A 23,799-nucleotide genomic window follows, 5' to 3' on the forward strand; every position below is an offset into this window, starting at 1 on the left:
TCTAGATACGTCCTTGTTTATGTGATGCGCTGACACTGTCTGAGCTAACTGGAGCTGTGCTGCTGATGTCCTGCTTTATGATTGGGTCAGCACTGATCTCATGTTTAGTGATTGGATCAGTGCTGGTGAAATCAACCTTCTTTAAGCCCTGGGACAATTAGGCAGTGGTCTTTCAAAACACTACCCTTTATTGGAAAAAAAGAGGATTGTCCTATTCAAGGGCATACATATTTTCCATGGAAAGGGTGCTGTTGTCAACAGATACTGGGACACATGTCAATTCAAGGGGAGAGCAAAGTGCAGATTCACAGATTGGGAAAAAGACCACACTTGGGATGTCAAGTGGCGATACATTGTTCAGTGACAAACACTGAGTGGTCAAAATATTTGCATTGTAAAATATGATTTATTGCCATGGTGTGCACAGATAGACCTGACAAGAGGACATTTAAAACTACATGTATAAAACTACATGAATAATCAGGTGGTTAGATGTAAGATTTTAATCCTGATGACCTGAGGACACGGATGATATTCACATATATGAATATAAACGTATATGAATTGTATGAAAAAAGAGACCAATGTGCAAGCTATCCATTAAAACTGTTGACTGTGTGTGCACTGTACATAAACACTCAAATAGTCTAGTTTATGAAAATCTTTAAATCATGATGATGAATCAGCCCACTAAATCAAAAGTTGGAGATAGATATGTATGTAATAGATGATGAATATGAAGACACATAGCCTACATGTGCCACATAAATTATGCACGAGCGCTTCGTGGACAATAATTCTATTTTCCAACGCCTATAACAACTCATCCATGAGATTTCTACACATAACAAGCTTTGAGAAGAGCGGGTGGTATGAGTCTTGTTCTATCTTGAACTACTAACCAAGCCTTAAAGAGATCAAAATTAAATCCCATTCTAAGAAAAGTATAAACGATGACGTTATTTGAATATGTGCCCAAAATCCTTAATGAATAACTTAGGATGAGGAGAAGGCAAATGCTGCCCCAGCTGTTTCCTGTTGAAAATGTCTGTGTAATGTAGATACATGTGAGGGATTTTCTCTCTAAATCCGTCTCCTGTTCGCTAAATCTCACTTCTCCAATACGAGCCTGCGCAATGGAACAAAGTCGGAATATTGAGATGTGACATTGCCTGCATCTTATCCACTTTCTCACTGTTTTTAATGACTTCAAACAAGTTCATTTTTGCTGGGCTTTGTCGTGCGGAGACCCGTGGGGATGTCTAGCGGTCATTTCTTCCAGTGGCATTTATGTGATGTCTTCAAGGTAACTTTAAATCATTTCCTTTGACACCAGATTGTCACCTTACTTACTCTTTTTTTGTTTTTGTTTTTTTTTGTTGCAAGAACCAAACTGATTTATTTGCAGTATCAAAACACACATGAATAAAGACCCATGTTTGATTATAGCATATGATTTTAGTTCAGGGATTTAATTAATTAATTAAGGTACAAATCGGTTTTATTATAGACAATTTCAAAATGACTATCAGAACATGTCAGCAGGTAGATGTGCATGCATTTTCTGTGAGTGCACGTTTGACTGTTTTCACATAGACATTCTTTGTAGCCTAGCTATAACATTTACTTTAATTGACTTTACGAAAATAAGGTTATGTTGGCCTGTCTGCGTGCATGAGTTAACACACTCGTGTGGATGTTTCAATGCGTTTCCAGCATGAGTTTCGACACGTTTGCGCAGTGCGCGCTGACCGGTGCCGTTTCCATGAATATAAACCACTAATGTTGCTGCATACGTTACTGAACTTTCAAAGTCATTTCTGCTGACTCCGCATTTGGATACCACATTGGATTGTAGGAAAACAAACAATAAGGAAGGGTTTAAGTCGTCTAAGAAGGCACCCTTTGGGCAGGATGACTATGTGGTAGCGGTTGTGATGTATATGAATCCTGTGTAAATTATCTTTATTATGTAAATTTGTCCCGTTATGCTTCATCTGCTGGGTTTGGCGCGTGAACCGTTTTCCATCTCATGTTTGGATAGGCAAGATCCTTGGCTCTGTGGCTCCTGTCCTGAACGATCGTTTTTGGAGCTGAGAATGAGAGAAACCAAGGGCATCATTACATTATCTTAAAACCATGCCTACTTAAGAAGATAAACCACTGTTTGTGAACAAACGATTTTAAAGATATCTTATCGCATTGATTGATTTCTGCATTAGTTTTATGCATATCTTTCTCTCTCAGTGACTAATTCCTATGCAATTGTTCTTTATTATGACACCCCAAAAGTTTGATTATCGGGTTGTGAAACATAACTGTCTGATGGCTGCGGGAATATTATCAGTGAAATAGACTACAGACAAGATAATGATGTGTATGTGCTTCGAACCGGGAAAGCACTCTCTCCTCAGGAAGCGGCTCGTGCAATCACCGCTCCATACATCCTAATATGCTTGTAAGGGTTAATACACTTCAAGGGCCATACGTACGTAAGTCGTGCGTAAATCGTGACCAAAACTCATAGACTGGTATTATTGTAGGCTCTTTGTATTATGATTGTGTGATTGTTTTGGACGTCACGGTTCCATAGACACCTGTTCCTTCACCTATTGTGAACCTATTAGAAAACCTAGCTATATATTTCGCAAATGTATAGTAATCAAAATGACGAGGATGTTGAAATAGGCTGGTGAAGGCATATGAAATCACTGCCATCAAGTTATACTGACACTGGTGAAATAGGATATGGAAGGTGAGACTCACGACATTCTCTGCCTGCCATGCCCTACTAACTGTGCCCTTCTCCCCATTGAACACAGAGTGCGATGTGCTGTGTCTCCTGTACCCACACCCTCTCACTGCTGCTGTGCGTCCTAACCCTGACTTCGGCGGCAACAGGGGCGGGGCCCGAGACCCTTTGTGGGGCGGAGCTGGTGGACACGCTGCAGTTTGTGTGTGGAGAGAGAGGATTTTATTTCAGTAAGTGCACCTTTTATTTATTCATAAAGTATTGCTGCTGCTCCATTCTCCCAAAGCGCTAATGCCGCAACCTCATAAATGAAACAGTATCAGATCTCTCTCATCTGACATTCCCTTTCTAATAACCATTCCCTCTGTCTTTTTCCCCACTCCTATGAAACATTTCAGCTGTAGACTTATCAGATTTGAAAGAGTTGATGAGTATAGAAGCCTATGTATATTTAGTCTCTATCCTTGATTGTGATGGACTACTTACTGACTTAGAGGAATGGAATATATAGAATCACATGATGCAATGCCGTTGAAGCAGGAGTGAGGTTCTGGGGGTTGCTGAGAGGTAAATGAAGTATAGAATGATGTTAAACAGCTATATGTATATTATGCTCATTGAAACGGCTGCTGGGTCTATGGGGATGGGGTTATAAGTGGAATTGAGGCTGACTATCTGTAAGAAGGAGGAGGGAAAGACATAAATGTTGCAGTGAACTTTTTTTCCACCAGAAATGGGGAAAGCTACCCAAAGAAAACCATCCGCTAAGAATCCAGGACTTAAATCTCCTATTTTCCATTGGAGGCACAAAGGCCAGAACAACATGCAATATATGGCAGTGCTGAGCTGTGTCAAGGTGTTGCGTTCTCCCTCTCATCAGTAGCCAGTGTTCCTATGACATGGACCCTGATCCTTCCCTCAGGGGACTACTTCTTCCCATTAGAACCATGGAAAGGTTCTCAGAAAGGTTGTGGTTTGGCTCATTAGTGCCATATACTGAATGTGGTGCCTTGAGGCTCCCTAGCTGGCATTGAATGAAATCACTGCACATTCAAGTGTCAAGTCTCTCTTTACCACCTCTCCAAGGCTAAACAATTATTGTGCACCATCTTTTTGTATCTCTGACACTGACATATCAATACAGCTCAGAGATGTCAATCATCTTGAAAGAGGCTCTATGCTCCAACTTAATCAGACTTGATTGAAAGTTCTCCCGAGGGGTGTTTTTTTTTTGACTAGTTGTGACAGAGTTGAGAATATTTGAGTGATAACAATTCTTCTGGGAACTTGATGAAATATTTAATATGTGTAAATACTTTTGATGAGGTGGGAGACAATCTGGGAGATTTGATGATGTGAGACTGTGAAAGGGGTTTATGTGTTCTCTGAGTGTTTAAGGGATTTCTGAACCATTTTATCAATCAGGCTACTTCACATGGCCTATGGAATATAATCTTGAATTGCCAGAACTTGCTGCATTGCCTTGTATTTGGAATTGAACTCTATCTTCAACAAGATTATTCTATGATGATTAATTGATGAACTGAACAATGGACATAAATAGAAAATCATTCCTATCATGAACTCACAGACCTCAAATAGACCTTATCTGGCTCTGGGAATTCAATCTGTCAAGGTTTGGAACTAGACTGCATACCTCCATGTGACTATATACTGTACTGTGCGATCATTAAGCTGCAAAGTGCCCATCCATCAATGCCTTGTTCTCGTGTTAAAAAAGGTACATTGAGTCGAGGACATTTCAGGCACACTCCATCCTATCTGGAAAGGAACAGTGAGGTATGTACAGCAAGTGGCTCGCTGTGTGGACAGTATGTCTCTCTCTCCTGCTGTCAGATGGAACCACATGTATAACAATGAGTCTTTAAGTGAGATATCTGGGTTATCCATTTTCGTCTCTGTCGTCTCTTGCACTGGGAAGTGTGACAACTCTGTGCGGTCGTCATGTCTGGTCTGCTCCCAACCTGAACTCTTCTCCTCCAGTCTGCTGCACCATGTTGAACTTGGTAGCCACCATAGTGATGATGTGTCCCCAGAGTGTTGCAGCAACACTGGGTTTTCTGCGGGCTGAGAAGCAGGGCCAATCCACCTTACCCACCATGTCACTGCTAAAGTAGCCTCACTTGCATTTCAAGACATCAGATTTCATTACCTTGACAGAAATGTGAAATACTACTCGGTGGAAAAATATTTTATTGAAACAAAATGTGGTCTAAAGAAGAAAAACTAAATCCACAACCGTAGTCAGTTTTTCCAATTATTAGCCTGACCTAGAAATCCTCAGTTGTCTTAGTAATGCTTTAGCAGGCAAACTCCTCCCAGGTTGAGTGGAGTAGAGTGGATATACAGACATACCGTGAATCTGGTCTTCGTGGGGGTCTTTTGGACAGAATCTGGGTAACCCCAGTTTGCAAATAGGAACACTGGACGACAGGGAAATTGGGAGGAAAATCGGTAGGAACATTCTCTGATCAGTGGGGTACTGTAGATTCTCTGGAAGACATAAATCAACTCTTCCTGAGCTTTTATTCTAGATCACACCCACTTCCTGTAATGTACTCTGGATGAAGCTGGTTATTCTATTCTGAAGAATTTCCTCTCACCGTCTAAAAGTGAACCCCTATGAAGCACCTACACTCCAGAGCACTAGGATGTGGAAAATTACAACTGACTAAAATGACACACCACCTTTCTCTTAGTAACTCCGTAAATACAATGTCATGGCATATACCAAATCTCTCATGTGGATGATGCTGGGAGTATTCGTAAATGTATTAGTGATATACATTTGAATCAGAAGGAACCATGTCAGGGTCAGAGATAAACCTATTCAGAAAAAGGCACAGAGATTCAGCGACACAGGGCAATAGACAAACAAGTCTTGTCCTTTTTGTCTCATAATGCCATGTCATAAGCCACTAGCTCAGAGAGTTGTACATGAGATACATTTATAGTCGGGATGAAAACAAATTCAGATTGGCACTGTGCCATCGCCCTCCCAACAGCATGTAGTTTAAACAGAATGAGCAACAGAGGGGAGTAAATTGCTTTTAAGCAGCCATTGATGAGCCATCCTATCCTTTCTCAGCCTTGTTTGTCTCTCTGTGTCTATTCTATTTGAAGCAGCTGGAGTAGGAGAGTGGAGAACGTGTAAACAGCACATCAGCCTCACTACACACACAGCTAGGCCTTGTCCCAGAGCAGCAGGGGATTATGGGGGATTACAGGATGATCAGAATGCCCCCCTCCCCTCCACCTCTCTAGTTTTACACACTGGACCTGAACACACACACACTCAGCAGAAGGCACTCAGCACTAAAGAAAGAAAGGCCTCCTGCTTGCACTTTGTGTGCACTTTGTCACTGTGAAAAGGTGTTGTTTATCCATGGAGTGCTGAAATGAGAATGTTGACCCTCCTCACTAAAGAACTACTCTGCAGAACAAATAGACATCTCAGGAAAAGGACAGAATGGGGATGTTAGATTTGAGTTCTGTCAGTTTGGAGTCAAGACACAAAGGTTTGAGTTGAAATAAACCTGTTCTATTGGAGATGTTGGCCAGGCTTGACCATAAAGAACTTGTACAGATATTGTGCCCACATTATTATAGTCTACAGTTTCATCTGAGGCCTCTACTTAGGTCTAAAACCGAAACTTAAACCCTGGTAAATGGTTCCTAGACTGTAACTAGCCAGAGCTAGCCAAGCTTGCTATGTCACATCATTTTGAACTGCCTGGCCCATCCAGTTTATCCCATCCCATGAGACCCTAACTCACTGAGTTAGGATCCTAAATGCTCTTACATACTGGCTTTTAATTGCCTAACAAAAGCAGACAAAACCTCAGTTGAAAATGTGAGGGAAATTTAGCTAGGCTATAAACTCTTTGTGGTACCAGTGATAAAGAGGTAGTTTCCAGGTCTATAGCAGCTTTCGTAGACCCCGACAATCCATAAACTCCCTGACACTCCACAACCAGTGCGCTGCACCGGTTCCAAGAATTCACTGTTTCTTACTATCCACAGCGAGGCTGTAAAACTCGGATCCTTTCTGTGCCCACTCTGGAGGAGAGCCTTGTCTTTTCAGCCTTACTCGTTTGAGGAATGTGAGCTATGTTCTGCAGTGTCTCCAGCATAGCTTTATCCAAGTAGCAGGATGGAGTAGTGAGTGGCCTGCCTCTTTGACTTTTGTCTCAGAGGTCATTCAAATATACTGAACAAAAATATAAATGCAACATGTAAAGTTTTGGTCCCATGTTTCATGAACTGTAATAAAAGATCACAGACATTTTCCATAAGCACAAAAACCTTATTTCTCTCCAATTTTGTGGACACATTTGTTTACATCCCTTTTAGAGAGCATCACTCTTTGCCAAGATAATCCATCCACCTGACAGGTGTGGCATATCAAGAAGCTGATTAAACAGCATGTTCATTACAAAGGTGCACCTTGTGCTGGGGACAATAAAAGGCCACACTGAAATGTGCAGTTTTGTCACACAAGACAATGCCAGAGATTTGTTGTCCCTCAGTTTTGAGGGAGCGTGCAATTGGCATGCTGACTGTAGGAATGTCCATCAGAGCTGTTGCCAGATCATTTAATGTTAATTTCTCTACCATAAGCCGCCTGACAACGCCAGCCCAGGACCTTCTTCACCTGCGGGATCGTCTGATACCAGCCACCCAGACAGCTGATGAAACTGAGGAGTATTTCTGTCTGTAATATAGCCATTTTGGGGGGGAAAACTTATTCTTATTGGCCCCTCCCAGGCCCACCCATGGCTGCGCCACCTGCCCAGTCATGAAATCCATAGATTAGATCCTAATGAATTTACTTCAATTGACTGATTTCCTTATATGAACTGTAATTCAGTAAAATCATTGAAATTGTTGCATGTTGCGTTTATATTCTTTACTTTGGAAAGTAATCAGACCCCTTGACTTTTTCTACATTTTGTTACATTACAGCCTTATAATAAAATTGATTCAATTGTTTTTTTCCCTCATCAATCTACACACAATACCCCATAATGACAAAGCAAAAAATGTTTGCAAATTTATTATAAATTTAAAAACTGAAATATGCCATTTACATAAGTATTCAGACCCTTTACTTAGTGCTTTGGTGAAGCACCTTTGGCAGCAATTACAGTCTTGAGTCTTCTTGGGTATGACGCCACAAGCTTGGCACATCTGTATTTGGGGAGTTTCTCCCATTCCTCTCCGCAGATCCTCTCAAGCTCTGTCAGTTTGGATGGGGAGCGTTGCTGCACAGCTATTTTCAGGTCTCCAGAGATGTCAGATTGGGTTCAAGTCCGGGCTCTGGCTGGGCCACTCAAGGACTTCGGAGACTTGTTCAGAAGCAATTTCTACGTTGTCTTGGCTGTGTGCTTAGGGTCGTTGTCCTGTTGGAAGGTGAACCTTCGCCCCAGTCTAAGGTTCTGAGCGCTCTGGAGCAGGTTTTCATTAAGGAACTCTATGTACTTTGCACTGTTTATCTTTGCCTCGATCCTGACTGGTCTCCCAGTCCCTGCTGCTGAAAAACATCCCCACGTCATGACGCTGCCACCACCATGCTTCACAGTAGCCATGGTGCCAGGTTTCTTCCAGATGTGACCCTTGGTATTCAGGACAAAGAGTTAAATATTGGTTTCATCAGACCAGAGAATCTTATTTTTTATCGTCTGAGAGTCCTTTAGGTGCCTCCAACTCCAAGTGGGCTGTTATGTGCCTTTTACTGAGGAGTGGCTTGTGTCTGGCCACTCTACCATAAAGGCCTGATTGGTGGAGTGCTGCAGAGATGGTTGACCTTCTGGAAGGTTCTCCCATCTCCACAGCGGAACTCTTGAGGTGGCTACAAACTTCTTCCATTTAAGAATGATGGTGGCCACTGTGTTTTTAGGGACCTTCAATGCTGCAGAAATGTTTTGGTGCCCTTCCCCAGATCTGTGCCTTGACACAATCCAGTCTCAGTACTCTACGAACAATACCTTCGACCTCATGGCTTGGTTTTTGCTCTGACATGCACTGTCAACTGTGAGACCTTATATAGACAGGTGTGTGCCTTTCCAAATCATGTCCAATCAATTGAATTTACCACAGGTGGACTCCAATCAAGCTGTAGAAACATCTCAAGGATGATCAATGGAAACAGGATGTACCTGAGCTTCATTTTGAGTCTCATAGCAAAGGGTCTGAATACTTATGTAAATAAGGTATTTATGTTTTTAAAACATTGTACATTTGCAAAATGTTCTAAAAAATGATTTTCGCTTTGTCATTATGGGGTATTGTGTGTAAATTGATGAGGATTTGTATTAATTCAATCCATTTTAGAATAAGGCTGTAACTAACAAAATGTGGAAAAAGGGAAGGGGTCTGAATACTTCACGAATGCAGTGAACATAACAAATAAAATCTCATAGCAACTTCAGCATGATCATGAGCACAATAATGGTAGTTAAAGGTACGGTTTATATTCCAACACATGCCTCTCTGCTGTTGTGGCACTACCATCATGCTGTGGGCGGCAGGTAGTCTAGTGGTTAGGGCGTTGGGCCAGTAACCGAAAGGTTGCTAGTTCGAATCCCCAAGCGGACAAGAATCTGTCATTCTGCCCCTGAACAAGGCAGTTCCTAGGCCGTCATTGTAAGTAAAAACGTGTTCTTAACTGACTTGCCTAGTTAAATAAAGTTTAAAAAAAAAATTGACTGCCAAAAGGTCAATGCTGCTTGATGAAAAGATCCCTCTAGCTTATGTGCATCTCAGACAGGTTTATCTTAACAGGCTGCCTTGCTCTTCAGCTAAGAAATTGTTGACTGACCTGACAAAGATCCCAGTGGGCTCAAAACCTTGTCTTGTGTGCATCTTAATAAACCACTGGGGAGCATTACAGAGTTGCAGACATTCCTTCTTTCAAGTCATGATGGAGCCTCTCTCTACGCGGCCAAACAGTTGTTATGCAGCACTTAGTCTCAATCTAATCTATTCAAACTCATTCACCCTACCAAAAGGGGGCACATGGGCCCCCTTCCATCCAATAGATGCATGCAACAACACACAACACCAAAACAAAACTGCACCCTAATCTGTAGTAGTGAGTGTCTGTCTACGACACAGTGACACAAACAAAAGACGTGTAGCCTACCACTAATCTGCCGTGCCCTGAATGTCTGTGACCAAACTACAAAACAATAGCCTTTACCAATCACCACGGATCCCCCTTCTCAAACAGCCTGTTTCTCACACCACCGACCGGGCTGGATGTCCACACCATACGGCAGGCAGGAGAAGGTGGTTTGTCTGAGTTTGTTTACAACAACAGCACACAGGACGCCAACTCTTTGTTCATGGGGGATTACAGTCAGTGATCCCTTGAAACGTGGCACTTAAAACCTTCCAAAACCTATTCCACCTGATTACTGATACTTTCTGCTTTTTACAAACCAGCTACAGCTGATTCTTCTACGTGTTAAAATCTGCATCCAGATGATTTCTCTCTCCTCTCCAGCTGTTTGTTTAGAAGGTTACGGGTTATATTGAGAATAAGAGCGGATGTTCATTTGGAGGACCTTATTGGGAGGGATTGGAAAACAGGGCCAGCACAGTCGACTCCTGGCTCACAATACAACCTGTCTGATTGAATAATCAGAAGCTTGGCCTCGCAAGATGGTTTCCCTCGTCATGAAAATTCCTTGTTACACGTCAGCAACAATGGTTAAGTGACAATTTATCATGGTTTATTCTGGCTTAATTACAACATGCCATTCAGTAAACGGGGGTTAAAGATGCACTCCGCGATCTTAAGCACAAAAGATTGCATGAATTGGATTTGTAACATATCAAACAGAATGGAGACATAGTATATACAAAAAAAAAAATGTATTGTCACATACACTGGATAGGTTCAGTGAAATGTGTTGTTTTAGAGGGTCAGCCATAGGAGCATGGCGCCCCTGAAGCAAATTAGGGTTAAGTGCCCTGCTCAAGGGCACATCGACAGATTTTTTACATTGTCAGCTCAGGTATTCAAAACAGCGACCTTTCGGTTACTGATAAAAAATACTCTAACTGCTAGGCTGCCTGCCGCCCTACACAATGGAATGACGTAGTGCACAAAAAACAGGGACCCGTTTTGGCTCGTGAGCGCCCCTATCAACACTACTGGCTGAAATTATACGAAAGTTAGAGAGTACATCTTTAACTGGGCCCAGCTGAGGACACAAAGAAAGATGAAGTTATGAAAGTCATAAAATAGTCTCCAAACAATGAGACCTGCTACCTTTCATTCTCAAGGTGAAAACTGGTGTATTCCACATGCAGTTCTCATTGTAAAGAGGCTATAACATGGCCTGATTACTTATAGCCTACATTTTGGTGGTCAAATCCTCAAAACAATGATTGACCTTGTTGACCTGGACATATTTCAAGCTCATCATACAGGGGATGTCTGTGGTCTATAACTATAGACCTTGGGTGAGAACTAGCTCTTTGTACTCTAAGACTTAGAGCACCTTGCCTGCTGAATCAACTATTCTTGCTGTCCAGTGCAGCAACTTCAACCTTTTAGCCAGTATAGAACCATCTCACCTTCAACCTTTTAGCAAGTATAGAACCCCCCCAACTTCAACCTTTTAGCCAGTATAGAACCATCTCACCTTCAACCTTTTAGCCAGTATAGAACCATCTCACCTTCAACCTTTTAGCTAGTATAGAACCCTCCCACCTTCAACATTTTAGCCAGTATAGAACCATCTCAACTTCAACCTTTTAGCTAGTATAGAACCCTCCCACCTTCAACCTTTTAGCCAGTATAGAACCATCTCACCTTCAACGTTTTAGCCAGTATAGAACCATCTCACCTTCAACCTTTTAGCTAGTATAGAACCATCTTACCTTCAACCTTTTAGCTAGTATAGAACCCTCCTACCTTCAACCTTTTAGCCAGTATAGAACCATCTCACATTCAACCTTTTAGCTAGTATAGAACCCTCACACATTCAACCTTTTAGCCAGTATAGAACCATCTCACATTCAACATTTTAGCCTGTATAAAACCCTCTCACCTTCAACATTTTAGCCAGTATAGAACCCTCTCATCTTCAACATTTTAGTCAGTATAGAACCCTCACACCTTCAACCTTTAAGCCAGTATAGAACCCTCACACTTTCAACCTTTAAGCCAGTATAGAACCCTCACACTTTCAACCTTTAAGCCAGTATAGAACCCTCACACTTTCAACCTTTAAGCCAGTATAGAACCCTCACACTTTCAACCTTTAAGCCAGTATAGAACCCTCACACTTTCAACCTTTAAGCCAGTATAGAACCCTCACACTTTCAACCTTTAAGCCAGTATAGAACCCTCACACTTTCAACCTTTAAGCCAGTATAGAACCCTCACACATTCAACCTTTTAGCCAGTATAGAACCATCTCACATTCAACATTTTAGCCTGTATAAAACCCTCTCACCTTCAACATTTTAGCCAGTATAGAACCCTCTCATTTTCAACATTTTAGTCAGTATAGAACCCTCACACCTTCAACCTTTAAGCCAGTATAGAACCCTCACACTTTCAACCTTTAAGCCAGTATAGAACCCTCTCAACCTTCATACCCTCACACTTTTTAAGCCAGTAGAACCCTATTTCAACCTTTAAGCCAGTATAGAACCCTCACACTTTCAACCTTTAAGCCAGTATAGAACCCTCAACTTTCAACCTTTAAGCCAGTATAGAACCCTCACACTTTCAACCTTTAAGCCAGTATAGAACCCTCACACTTTCAACCTTCCAGTATAGAACCCTCACACTTTCAACCTTTAAGCCAGTATAGAACCCTCACACTTTCAACCTTTAAGCCAGTATAGAACCCTCACACTTTCAACCTTTAAGCCAGTATAGAACCCTCACACCTTCAACTATCCACGGACACACACTGTATCTCATCATCTGACTTGAGATCAGTGTTTTCTCTCACACAGTACAACTCCCTCCATAATCTTTCTTCACACTGTACCCAGGGTCCTGACTGAGAACTGTGGAGAGAGGCATCTGTTTCTGAATTGGAGCTCCTCTATGTCCAAAACAACATTGTCAAGATAAGGAAGGCATAGAGCAGAAGTTAATGCACTTTGTCAGCACTGGCAGGCTCCCAGGCCAAGAGCTATTAACTCTGAAAGGGAAAGGCATTTCCTCCTTGTAAATGCCATATTACATTATTATTATTTCATTTGGTAACAGGGAAAAGCCTATCAAGGCTATATTGCCCGAGGTGAGCAGGGAATTGTAAATGGAGAGTGGGATATTTTTTTAACGGCCACTGAAAGAAAGTGGGTTTGGAGAGAGGGAGTCAAAAGATGTTGGAATTCAGGTGTCAAAGCAACTCCTAACTTCCTCCTCCCTTCCGCTCACATCACTGTACAAGGTGACTTGGGTTCTCAGAGAAGTGCTCAGATTCCGATTCATACTGAAGAGCACCAGACCTCCAAGTGAGCCTCTCTGGCTTTTCACCACTGGAGGCTGGTGAGGGGAGCACGTCTCATAATAATGGCTAGAATGGAGTGAATGGACTGATATCGAACACATGGAAACCATGTGTGTGATGTGTTTGATACCATTTCCTTTATTCTCTTCCTGCCATTACTATGACCCCCCACACACACACACAATTTAGGTGTCAACAACTGTCTTTTGCATGTATGTGAACTATGGGTCTAGTTATGGTTCAGGAAAGCCCTATATATTGTTAGTAAACAACAGCATGGCTGCATTGTAACAGCATCCGCAGTATCCAGAGTCCAACTGGCTCTGAGATTGTCAGCTATAAAGGGCTGCTGGGTTGCCAGGTGAAAATGTGAATGAAACGACCAACCCGTACGCCAGAGGGTGTGACTTAGGCCTGGGCCTACTTTCTCTACAGGCTGATTGGGCCCAGAGGGGTTGAGGTTTGGCCTAATGGGTCTAAAATGTCCGAACGGGATATTCTCAATGTTACGGTGACCGTGACCTTTTTTTTTACTGCCTCACGGCTGCCAAAAAGGGTACGCACAGTGCAATGGGATACCCTGTAAATTTTGCAGTGAAGAAATCAATGTCATTAACACTGTCCATATATCAGAATAATCAAGTCCACAACCATGCCATTAGCACTCAGCTATTACAGGGCCCAGGTCCTGGCGCACAGCCACAAATGATTACAGCTTTTTGGATCCATTCAGCTCACAGATATAAGACCTTCCAGGACATCTGCACTAAATAAGTTGGTCCATATCCAAGACTGTAATGGGTTATGTTGTATATGATTCCATTGGCTCTTTTAAAGCACCTGTGGTTGACTTAACATACCCGTGACACAACACTTAACATGCCTATGGCCTCTACTTTTACCTCAACGTTTAACTTCGACCTATAACATGAAGACAAACATACACGGAGGTCCAAAAATTATAATCCTAAGCAACAAGCTGTCTTCAGTTCTCTTTTTTATTTACTTACAGAACAAACTGGAACGACAGCTATCCTTGCTCTTTGCATGCTCTCTACATGCTCTTTACATGCTCTCTGCATGCTCTCTACATGCTCTGTACATGCTCTCTACATGCTCTCTACATGCTATTTACGTCTTCACATGTAGTAACACAAAATCTTCTTCCTTTCCGTCCCTCAGGTAAACCAACGGGCTATGGCCCCAGTTCACGGCGGTCACATAACCGTGGTATTGTGGACGAGTGCTGCTTCCAGAGTTGCGAGCTGAGGCGGCTCGAAATGTACTGTGCCCCTGTCAAGTCTGGCAAGGCAGCTCGCTCTGTGCGCGCACAGCGCCACACAGACATGCCAAGAACACCTAAGGTTAGTACTGCAGTGCAAAACGTGGACAGAGGCACAGAGCGTAGGACAGCACAGCACCCAGACAAGACAAAAACCAAGAAGGTGAGCACAGCACCAAACAGATATACATTGTAAGAGGATGCACAGTTGACATCATCGAAACAGAATGGACATATGGATATAGAACATTGTAGTGGGTCTTCCAGTATATTTGATTTTTAGATCATACAGTGCATTCAGACCACTTGACTTCTTCTACATTTTGTTTTGTTACAGACTTATTATAAAATTAATTTAATTGTTTTCTCTCATTAATCTACACACAATACCCCATAATGAAATATAAAACTAAAATATCCCATTTACATAAGTATTCAGACCCTTTACTCAGTACTTTGTTGAAGCACATTTGGCAGTGATTACAGCCTTGTGTCTTCTTGGGTATGATGCTACAAGCTTGGCACACCTGTATTTGGGGAGTTTCTCCCATTCCTCTCAGCAGGTCCTCTCAAGCTCTGGTTGGATGGTGAGCATTGCTGCACAGTTATTTTCAGGTCTCTTCAGAGATGTTTGATCGGGTTCAAGTCTGGGCTCTGGCTGTGCCACTCCAGGACATTCAGAGACTTGTCCCAAAGCCACTCCTGCTTTGTCTTGGCTGTGCTTAGGGTCGTTGTCCTGTTGGAAGATGAACCTTCGCCCCAGTCTGAAGTCCTGAGCGCTCTGGAGCAGGTTTCCATCAAGGATCTCTCTGTACTTTGTTCCGTTCATCTTTGCCTCGATCCTGACTAGTCTCCCAGTCCATGTTGCTGAAAAACATCCCCACAGCATGATGCTGCCATCACCATACTTCACCGTATGAAGTATGATACTTCAGCGTATGGCCCTTCTCCCCTATTACTATTTGGCCGGGCAACCAGCTCTAATAAGAGTATTCCTGGTTTCAAATTTCTTCCATTTAAGAATGATGGAGGCTACTGTGTTATTTTCAAATGATCTTATTTAACCTTTGTTTTACTAGGCAAGTCAGTTAAAAACAAATACTTATTTTACAATGATGGCCTACCCTAGCCAAACCCTCCCCTAACCCGGACGATGCTGGGCCAATTGTGCAGACGATGCTGGGCCATGGGACTCTTGATCACGGTCGGTTGTGATATAGCCCGGGACCAAACCAGGGTCTGTAGTGACGCCTCTAGCACTGAGATGCAGTGCCTTAGACCGCTGTGCCACTCGGGAGTATTGAAGGTTCTTGGGGACCTTCAATGCTACAGACATTTTTTGGTACCCTTCCCCAGATCTGTGCCTCAACACAACCCTGTCTCGGAGCTCTACGGACAATTCCTTTGACCTCATGGCTTGGTTTTTGTTCTGACATGCATTGTCAACTGTGTGACCTTATATAGACAGGTGTGTGCCTTTCCAAATCATGTCCAATCAATTGAATTTACCACAGGTGGACTCCAATCTAGTTATACAAACATCTCAAAGGATGATCAATGGAAACAGGATGCACCTGAGCTCAATTTTGAGTCTCATAGCAAAGGGTCTGAATATTTATGTAAATAACGTACTTCTGTTTTTAATTTTGGATACATTTGCAAACATTTCTAAAAGCCTGTTTTTGCTTTGGCATTATGGGGTATTGTGTGTAGATTGTGTGTAGATTTTTTATTTATTTAATCCATTTTAGAATAAGATTGTAACGTAATAAAATGTGGAAAAAGTCAAGGTGTTTGAATGCTTTTCGAAGACACTATGTGTCAGGCTTTTTCCAGAGCATGCACTCCAAATTAAGATGTTAAGGCTATGGCTTGCTGATGAGGACAGAAAACACCAGTAACTGACTTTTACCCCCTAGAGAGTGGCTAACTATTCCATTGTGGACAATAAATTACCACAGTGGAAAGCACATGTCTCATATCTCAACGGTTTTATTATTTTTCCTGACAGAAACCTTTATCTGGGCATAGTCACACATCTTGCAAGGTAGGCTGTTTGTCCTTCACTACTGCAGTGGTACTTTCCTACTTTAACTACACAGAACAAAAATATAAATGCAACATGCAACAATTTCTAAGACTTAACTCAAGAGTAACAATTCATATAAGAAAATAAGTCAATTGAAATAAATAAATTAGGCCCTAATCTATGGATATCATATGACTGGGAATACAGATATCCTAAAGAAAAGGTAGGGGTGTGGATCAGAAAACCAGTCAGTATCTGGTGTGACCAAGATTTGCCTCATGCAGCGCGACACATCTCCTTCACATAGAGTTGATCAGGCTGTTGATTGTGGCCTGTGGAATGTTGTCCCACTCCTCTTCAATGGCTGTGCGAAGTTGCTGGATATTGGCGTGAACTGGAACATGCTGTGGTACACGTCAATCCAGAGCATCCCAAACATGCTCAATGGGTGACATGTCTTATGAGTATGCAGGCCATGGAAAAACTGGGACATTTCAGCTTCCAGGAATTGTGTACAGATCCTTGCATCATGGGGCCATAGATTATCATGCTGAAACATGAGGTCATGGCGGTAGATGAATGGCACATAACAACGTTGACATCAGCGCAAACAGCTCACCCACACTTCTGCCCAGTACAGTTGAAACCGGGATTCATCCGTGAAGAGCACACTTTTCCAGCCAATGGCCATCACTGGTGACAATTTTACCACTGAGGTCGTTTACGATGCCAAACTGCAGTCAGGTCAAGACCCTGGTGAGGACGAAGAGCAAGCAGATGAGCTTCCCTGAAACAGTTTCTGATAGTTGTGCAGAAATTCTTTGGTTGTGCAAACCCACAGTTTCATCAGCTGTCCGGGTGGCCGCAGGTGAAGGAGCAAGATATGGATGTCCTGGGCTTGCATGGTTACACGTGGTCTGCGGTTGTGAGGCCGGTTGGACATACTGCCAAATTTTCTAAAGAGGAATAATTTGAGAAATGAACATTCAACTCTCTGTCAACAGCTATGGTGAACATTCCTGCAGTCAGCATGCCCATTGCATGCTCCCTCAAAACTTGCAACATCTGTAGCATTGTGTTGTGTGACAAAACTGCACATCTTAGAGTTGCCTTTTATTGTCCCCAGCACAAGGTGTACCTGTGTAATGATCATGCTGTTTAATCAGCTTATTGATATGCCATACCTGTCAGTTGGATGGATTATCTTGGCAAAGGAGAAATGATCACTGACATGGGTGTAAACAAATTTGTGGACCAAATTTGAGAGAAATAATTTTTGTGCATATGGAAAATGTCTGGGATCTTTCATTTCAGCTCATGACCAACACATACATGTTGTGTTTATATTTTTGTTCAGTGTAGAATATAGCATGCTATGATTGGTACCATGACTACCATCATATGTGATGCATACTTGTCTTTGTTATAAGTAGCTGTTTATACCTTCGTTTAGTAGATACACAGTAAATGACTCCTTGGCCAGGTTACAACAGAATACAGTCAGCATATATTGACTTCTTTGTGAGAGGGAAGGAAATACAAGCACATAATTTAATTAGTAATCAATCCCAGTCCAAACGAAGTAGTCAACCCAACCAGAATAAACTTTTCTTTCCTCTCCCTTAGTTTCCCAATTCCACCTGTGTGTTCATGTCGTCCTTTTAAGCTTGGACTTGGTGCATTTTACAACTCTCCTCAAAAAAAGAAAGCCATTAGAGAAGAGGCGGAGGACTAAGTGGTTTTTGTGGTAGACCCATGGGCACTCTCTCTCCCAGACAGATTCTACTTTCATAATGTACATTTTGTGCTGTAACCCTGGTCCTCAGATTGCAACAGATTTGTGGCATGCTAGTTACAGAGGGTAACGGCATGCATATAATCACATTGATTTATTCATGTGCAGAGGGACAGTGTGCTGAATGTCAGTGCCGCTCTGGTGGCTTGTGGTTTGAATATGACCTATCAGCTCTGGTAGGGAGGATACTCGATACTGTACTGTTTGTGGCTCTTTCACTATAGCAAAAGGTTATGAAATCATCACCCATTAATTGTACAGCTGTGTTGTTCTAGGCACAGGCACTGGGTTTTGACCCAAAGCTGTTTTTCTCCCACTCTCCTAATCCACTTATCTAATGTTTCTCCTCCTAAAAATCTGTTCCCCCTCCACCCTTTTCAGGAGGTACATCAGAAGAACTCAAGTCGAGGAAACACAGGGGGAAGAAACTACCGAATGTAGAAGACAGAATCTAACGGACAGGCGGACACGGATGAGAGATGGGTGGGCCCATACCTGGTGCCCCTGTGGAATGGTTCACTGTAAAACAACAAAAGGTGGATAATGGTACAATGCTAATGGTAATAAGCTTTGTGTGTAATGTCTCTAGCTGAGAGGTGAAGTGCTGGGGTTAAATGAGAGGTATTTTTATTATTTTATACACTGCACCATTTCATATTGGAAGGAATTATATTCCATGTCAAACCAATGTAACAGACTAGTTTAGCTGCTTACACATCAAAGAGCTTCTTCTTCTTATACCTCCATGTGTGAGCTGAGCTATAGTGTCCCTGGTGGCCTCTGATAGGCTCTGTGCTACATACAGCCAATAGGAGGGCAGCCAGCAGTTTTATCTGTCTGTCTATGGGAGCCAACGGTCCATCCTCTTTACCTGAACTCTGAAAGAGTTCAAGCTTTACACTGAGAGGTTGGGCCATGCAAAGTAGTCGGGCTATTGGATAAGTAATCTCCCCATTCTCATCTAACAACCACTGCTTTGATAATATATTAGAACCACAAGAGAATGTTATTTCAGCGTCAGTCAGTTCTGGCCAAAAGATGATTTCACAGTTGTCATTAAGGCTATTTATTTACTATTGTCTACTTCAACAGACAGTAAGCGTATTACATGCAACCATACCATAAGAACCTGGCTTTGAGGCAACGACATGACCAGAGACCTATTCTGATGACACAATCATCTTGTACTGCTAAGCCATTCTAGTGAAACTGACAGTAATATTACATTCTGTACTGTAAACAGAAAGTTTTGAGGAGATTCAATGTATATTTAATTTGTAAAGACTCACCGTAGATTCTCTGGTCTAATATCTGGTCTGATTAAAAATGGATTCTAATGCAGAGGACAGGACAGAGGGGCGCTAAAAATAGCCAGCTACAGGAAGACGATTAATGATTGATTTCACTGCATTCTTTTATTTTGTCGGCTTAGGGAGGGACCTTTGCTTCTTCTGTATGAACATGGACTGCATGGATTTTTCATTAAAAAAGGCGATAAAATGAACTGCAACACATACAGTTCATTCAAGTGAATGATATGCAACTCAAATACTGTTAGAAACACAGCAACACACACCTACAAACAGGACTGCAGTTGAAAAATGCTGTGCACACACACACACACACAGTCCGTTTTGTGGCTAAGCCACTCAGAGCTCTGCTACTGTGAGCAAGGTTCACACACTGGTTCCATCAGACCACGTTCTGAGAATTCCTGTGTTTGCGTCAGGATTACAGAGAGTAATGGCTGTTTGCACAATCTGGATGCCTGACAGTCTTACTGTACCATTTCAGCAACCTGACAACCCATCACATCTCTTCCTCCTCTGTGAGTGTATAATCAACCAATACTCCCATTTATGTTATCCTATGCATTCTTCTACTATTATTGTACATGATGGTATCATATAGCAAAACCGTATTAAGAAAATCCTATCCACTGTATAATGGTGCTATTTTGTAGTTTGTTACTTGCAACGGTGGGCTAAAACAGGAAGAGAAAGAGAGATGGCAAAGCTTATCGTTGGAGGTCGTCCCTTTTGCACAGCCTTGTGGCCACCATTTTATTAATAGTGTTTTTATTTGTATGCGATTTCAATAAGGTAGTAGTATAAGCGAGCAAATGTCTTTGTGTGAAATCTGTGAATGCATGAAAAAAAAAGTATCATATTGTGGTCCCAAGAAGGCAAAACGCTATTTTTTCTACTGTTTTTAAATTATTGTTACTCAATATAGATCCCTATGCCAAATAACTTGACAAAAAGCACTGTGAACTGTGATCCTTCAATAATATTAAGGTGTTAAAAGTCATAGTGCACTTTTGTTTGTCCTGAACTAAATGTATGTAAACGCACCACATTGATGATCAGAAAGCCAAGGCATTGATGCTTACTAATATGTATGATTAAGGTTGAACGATTTGTTTTGTAAAACCATGTGCCCATGTGTTAAAGAGCTTAAGTGACACAGCGAATCAGATCTGGTTCTCAGCTCCCCACAAAGTAAGACATGTTTTATTTATTACAACCTTTTACAATTTTGGGCTGTTGATGCATTCGGACATCAATAAAAATGGGATAGAAATGATCCAAAAAAAGTATTAAAATGAAGGTCTGACCTAAAGTATTAATGTGGTACTTATATCCTTACATCTATCAGCAACCCACAGCTGTAATCATCAACACATACAATACAATGTAGTTGTTGTGTAGTGGTTAAGATTAGGCCTCCATCTTATCCATTCACATATAGCTACGGACGATATTGCCAGGTGAATTGAAAGCCAGGATGACCTCTATGGCCGCATCCCATTTGACCCTCCGTGAGATGCATGTATGTGGTTTTAAAATCTATTATCAGCACGATTGTCCTTCATTGCCATATCACCAGACTGATACCAAAGATCTCAGCTAAATTAAGACACAATCTAATTCAACTTGCATTGTCAGCTTTGTATTTAATGAAAGACAGTTTAGGTAAACTGACAACTGTCAATCATAAGCTATCACATTTGATCGATGTCTCCATCCATCTGATCAGCTATGCTAATGCTGCTTGAGTAATACAAGTGTAGGTTTCATTCATCCCCTGAAGCATACGCTGGTCAGACTGACCCCAGTTCAGTCCTACACTGTTAGGCTTCGGCTGTCCCCACAGGAGAACCCTTTTTGGTTCCAGGTAGTTTTTTTTGTGGAAACAAAAGGGTTCTACCTGGAACCAAAAAGGGTTCTTCATTGGGTTAACCTATGGAGACAGCCGGAGAACTCTTTTAGGTTCTAGATAGCACCTTTTTTTTCTAAGAGTGTAGTTCTCCCTGAAACAAAGCTGAAGATGGAAGTTTACCATGTGGGACTTTGTGGGACTGTCAATATGCCGGCATAAAGGATAATAATGGTGGCCTCTTGAGGGGCAGCAACAGAGGAAAGCTATGAGCATGATAGAATCTAGATATTTAATCCAGTTATCTGACTCCCAAAACACTATTTTGACTGATTCTTTGTCACCATTTATCTCACAATTAGCAGATACAATGTCACAAACAGGAATGAAAACTGTATTTTGAATTACATATAGGAACTTGAATCTATCAAGCGCTCTGGAATAGGAAAACATTTGAATTGAATGCCATGGGATTCCAAAGCTCACCATCATCTAAGAAACTGTTTAATTACAGCGCTGTTATTTCTGGTGCTCGATTGCCTTCTGTAGAAAATGTTTAAATACTGACAGATTGTTCACCATTCCTGCTGAATAAACCACTTGTCAACATTATGACAACGTCTGGGCACTTATTTCATACCATTTGTCATGCTCGTGTCAGAATGTTCTGCAGGCACGTTTGCGAAACCTTTGAATACCCTCCATTAATAAAATAACACGAAGATGTTTGTACCACTGTTACTTGGCAAGCAAACATAAGAAGAAAAACATAAACAGCCAGGTGAACAGTTTTCTTTCTTGTATCAGTATTTGGAGTGTGATTGATCACCAGGTCCCTCTCGCTTGATGGAAGGGAAAACCAACCAATCAACGTCAAGTATGAATATCCAACGGATGTAATGAAACAGAGAGGTCCAGGAGACATTCTATCTACAGCAATGCATCTTATTAACACACAATTCTCCCTACTTTGTAATTATAGCACAGTAAGCTATCCACAGCAAGGTCAGACCTGCAAAATAAACCTTGGTGTCACTGACATAGACATTAGTGTTGCATTCTAACAAAGCTCACTTTTGTCTCTCTGAGCATGTGCAAAAACTATTTAAAAAATCAATTATGTCTGTCGGCTGTATGTCAACACACGATTCAGATTGGAGATCATTTCACCATCAGTCTGAAACTGAATACACACTGGATGACAAAGTGATACTTCCTAAAAGATGGCATGTTCCGCCAAGGCAAACAGGGTCGGTGCGGGTTCACTGAGGGGAGAGCTGTGCCTGTGTTTTCAGCTTTTTAGAGGACGGACGGCTCTGCAGTGACAGGACAAAGCTTTCATTCGCTGTCAGCACTTTTTTATGAATATATAACCAAACATTTAAGTCATTTTCACAGATAAATTGGCCTTCTGGCTTCCATTCAGCAGACATAACAGTTTCAAGTGTGGAGCAGGGAGTTGGCAAGCGTCTGGCCCGGCAATCCTGGACGGTATTTCATCCAAGCCTCTCAAAGACTAATACAGGATCAATTATTAGGCCCGAATAGACAAATTGCAGTTTGCAAGCTTGCACGATTTAGAGTTTAAATAAATCCCCAAGAAACCTCTGATGGATACAAGAGGCTGGGTATTGGGGTAACTGCATGGAGTGGTTTGGACCACAATGACCACACCATAACAAATCAGTTTATCATCATAATTCACTTTTATACTTCATAGTAAACTACTGATTCCTTACAAAATGAAATGTTCCTCAATGCTGTATTATGTAAAAAATTAAAAATGTACAATCTATTTAACATCTGCGGTCTAATTCCTGATTTGTAATTCTGTAATATCATAACTAATCGTGAATTTCTCCATTGCACCTCTGCAACACCAGCAGAAAGATTCTGGAAGGAGCAGTCTCAAGTATCTATTTCCCATATTTATCAGATGGACTCTATGTGCTCTGGGCTTAGTGCACCTAAGGACACCGATTTTGGACCAACCCTGAAGTGGAAGCTCCAAAACCCTACTACAACTACGTACGCTATTGTCTTTTAAATGACCTTGTGGTTTATTTTAATACACTCCAATTTCACTATTTTTCCTCTTGGTTGTTTTAGGGGGAGGGATGATTTGTGTTAGTCTGGCAAAATTCTACGTAGTTTTCATTTAATAATAAACTGGGTATCAATTACTTTTACAGTAAGTAGTATGAAGGACTGGCAATTGCAATTATTGTTCTCACTGTATATTAGTCCTTCAACTCAGCACCTTTCCCCATCACTACT

General features: G+C 41.7%; 1 protein-coding gene across 4 annotated transcripts; it reads left to right on the forward strand.

Annotated features, from left to right (window-relative positions):
* Window positions 1–864: 864 nt before the first annotated feature.
* On the forward strand, window positions 865–22,134 carry LOC118392473 (insulin-like growth factor I). Of its 4 annotated transcripts, none has more exons than XM_035784482.2 (5): window positions 865–1,306; window positions 2,823–2,982; window positions 14,440–14,702; window positions 16,551–16,586; window positions 18,745–22,134. In XM_035784482.2, exons 1-5 carry the CDS (start codon window positions 1,259–1,261, stop codon window positions 18,802–18,804), a joined length of 567 nt encoding a protein of 188 aa, XP_035640375.1. In that variant the 5' UTR covers window positions 865–1,258; the 3' UTR covers window positions 18,805–22,134. The 4 variants fall into 4 exon arrangements, with proteins under 4 accessions (XP_035640375.1, XP_035640377.1, XP_035640376.1 ...); XM_035784484.2 differs by having other exon boundaries at window positions 866–1,306; window positions 14,440–14,621; XM_035784483.2 differs by lacking the exon at window positions 16,551–16,586 and having other exon boundaries at window positions 869–1,306.
* The last annotated feature ends 1,665 nt before the right edge of the window (window positions 22,135–23,799 follow it).

Source organism: Oncorhynchus keta, chromosome 13 (assembly GCF_023373465.1).
Source record: "Oncorhynchus keta strain PuntledgeMale-10-30-2019 chromosome 13, Oket_V2, whole genome shotgun sequence".
Taxonomy (NCBI): domain Eukaryota; kingdom Metazoa; phylum Chordata; class Actinopteri; order Salmoniformes; family Salmonidae; genus Oncorhynchus; species Oncorhynchus keta.

What these genes read in the sequence shown, in the direction of transcription:
- LOC118392473 (XM_035784482.2), top strand. Translation starts at nt 1,259, where the DNA reads ATGTCTAGCGGTCATTTCTTCCAGTGGCATTTATGTGATGTCTTCAAG. An exon ending in ATTTATGTGATGTCTTCAAG is followed by an intron (nt 1,307 to 2,822) that starts GTAACTTTAAAT and finishes CATTGAACACAG; the next exon opens with AGTGCGATGTGCTGTGTCTC. An exon ending in ATAGTCACACATCTTGCAAG is followed by an intron (nt 16,587 to 18,744) that starts GTAGGCTGTTTG and finishes CACCCTTTTCAG; the next exon opens with GAGGTACATCAGAAGAACTC.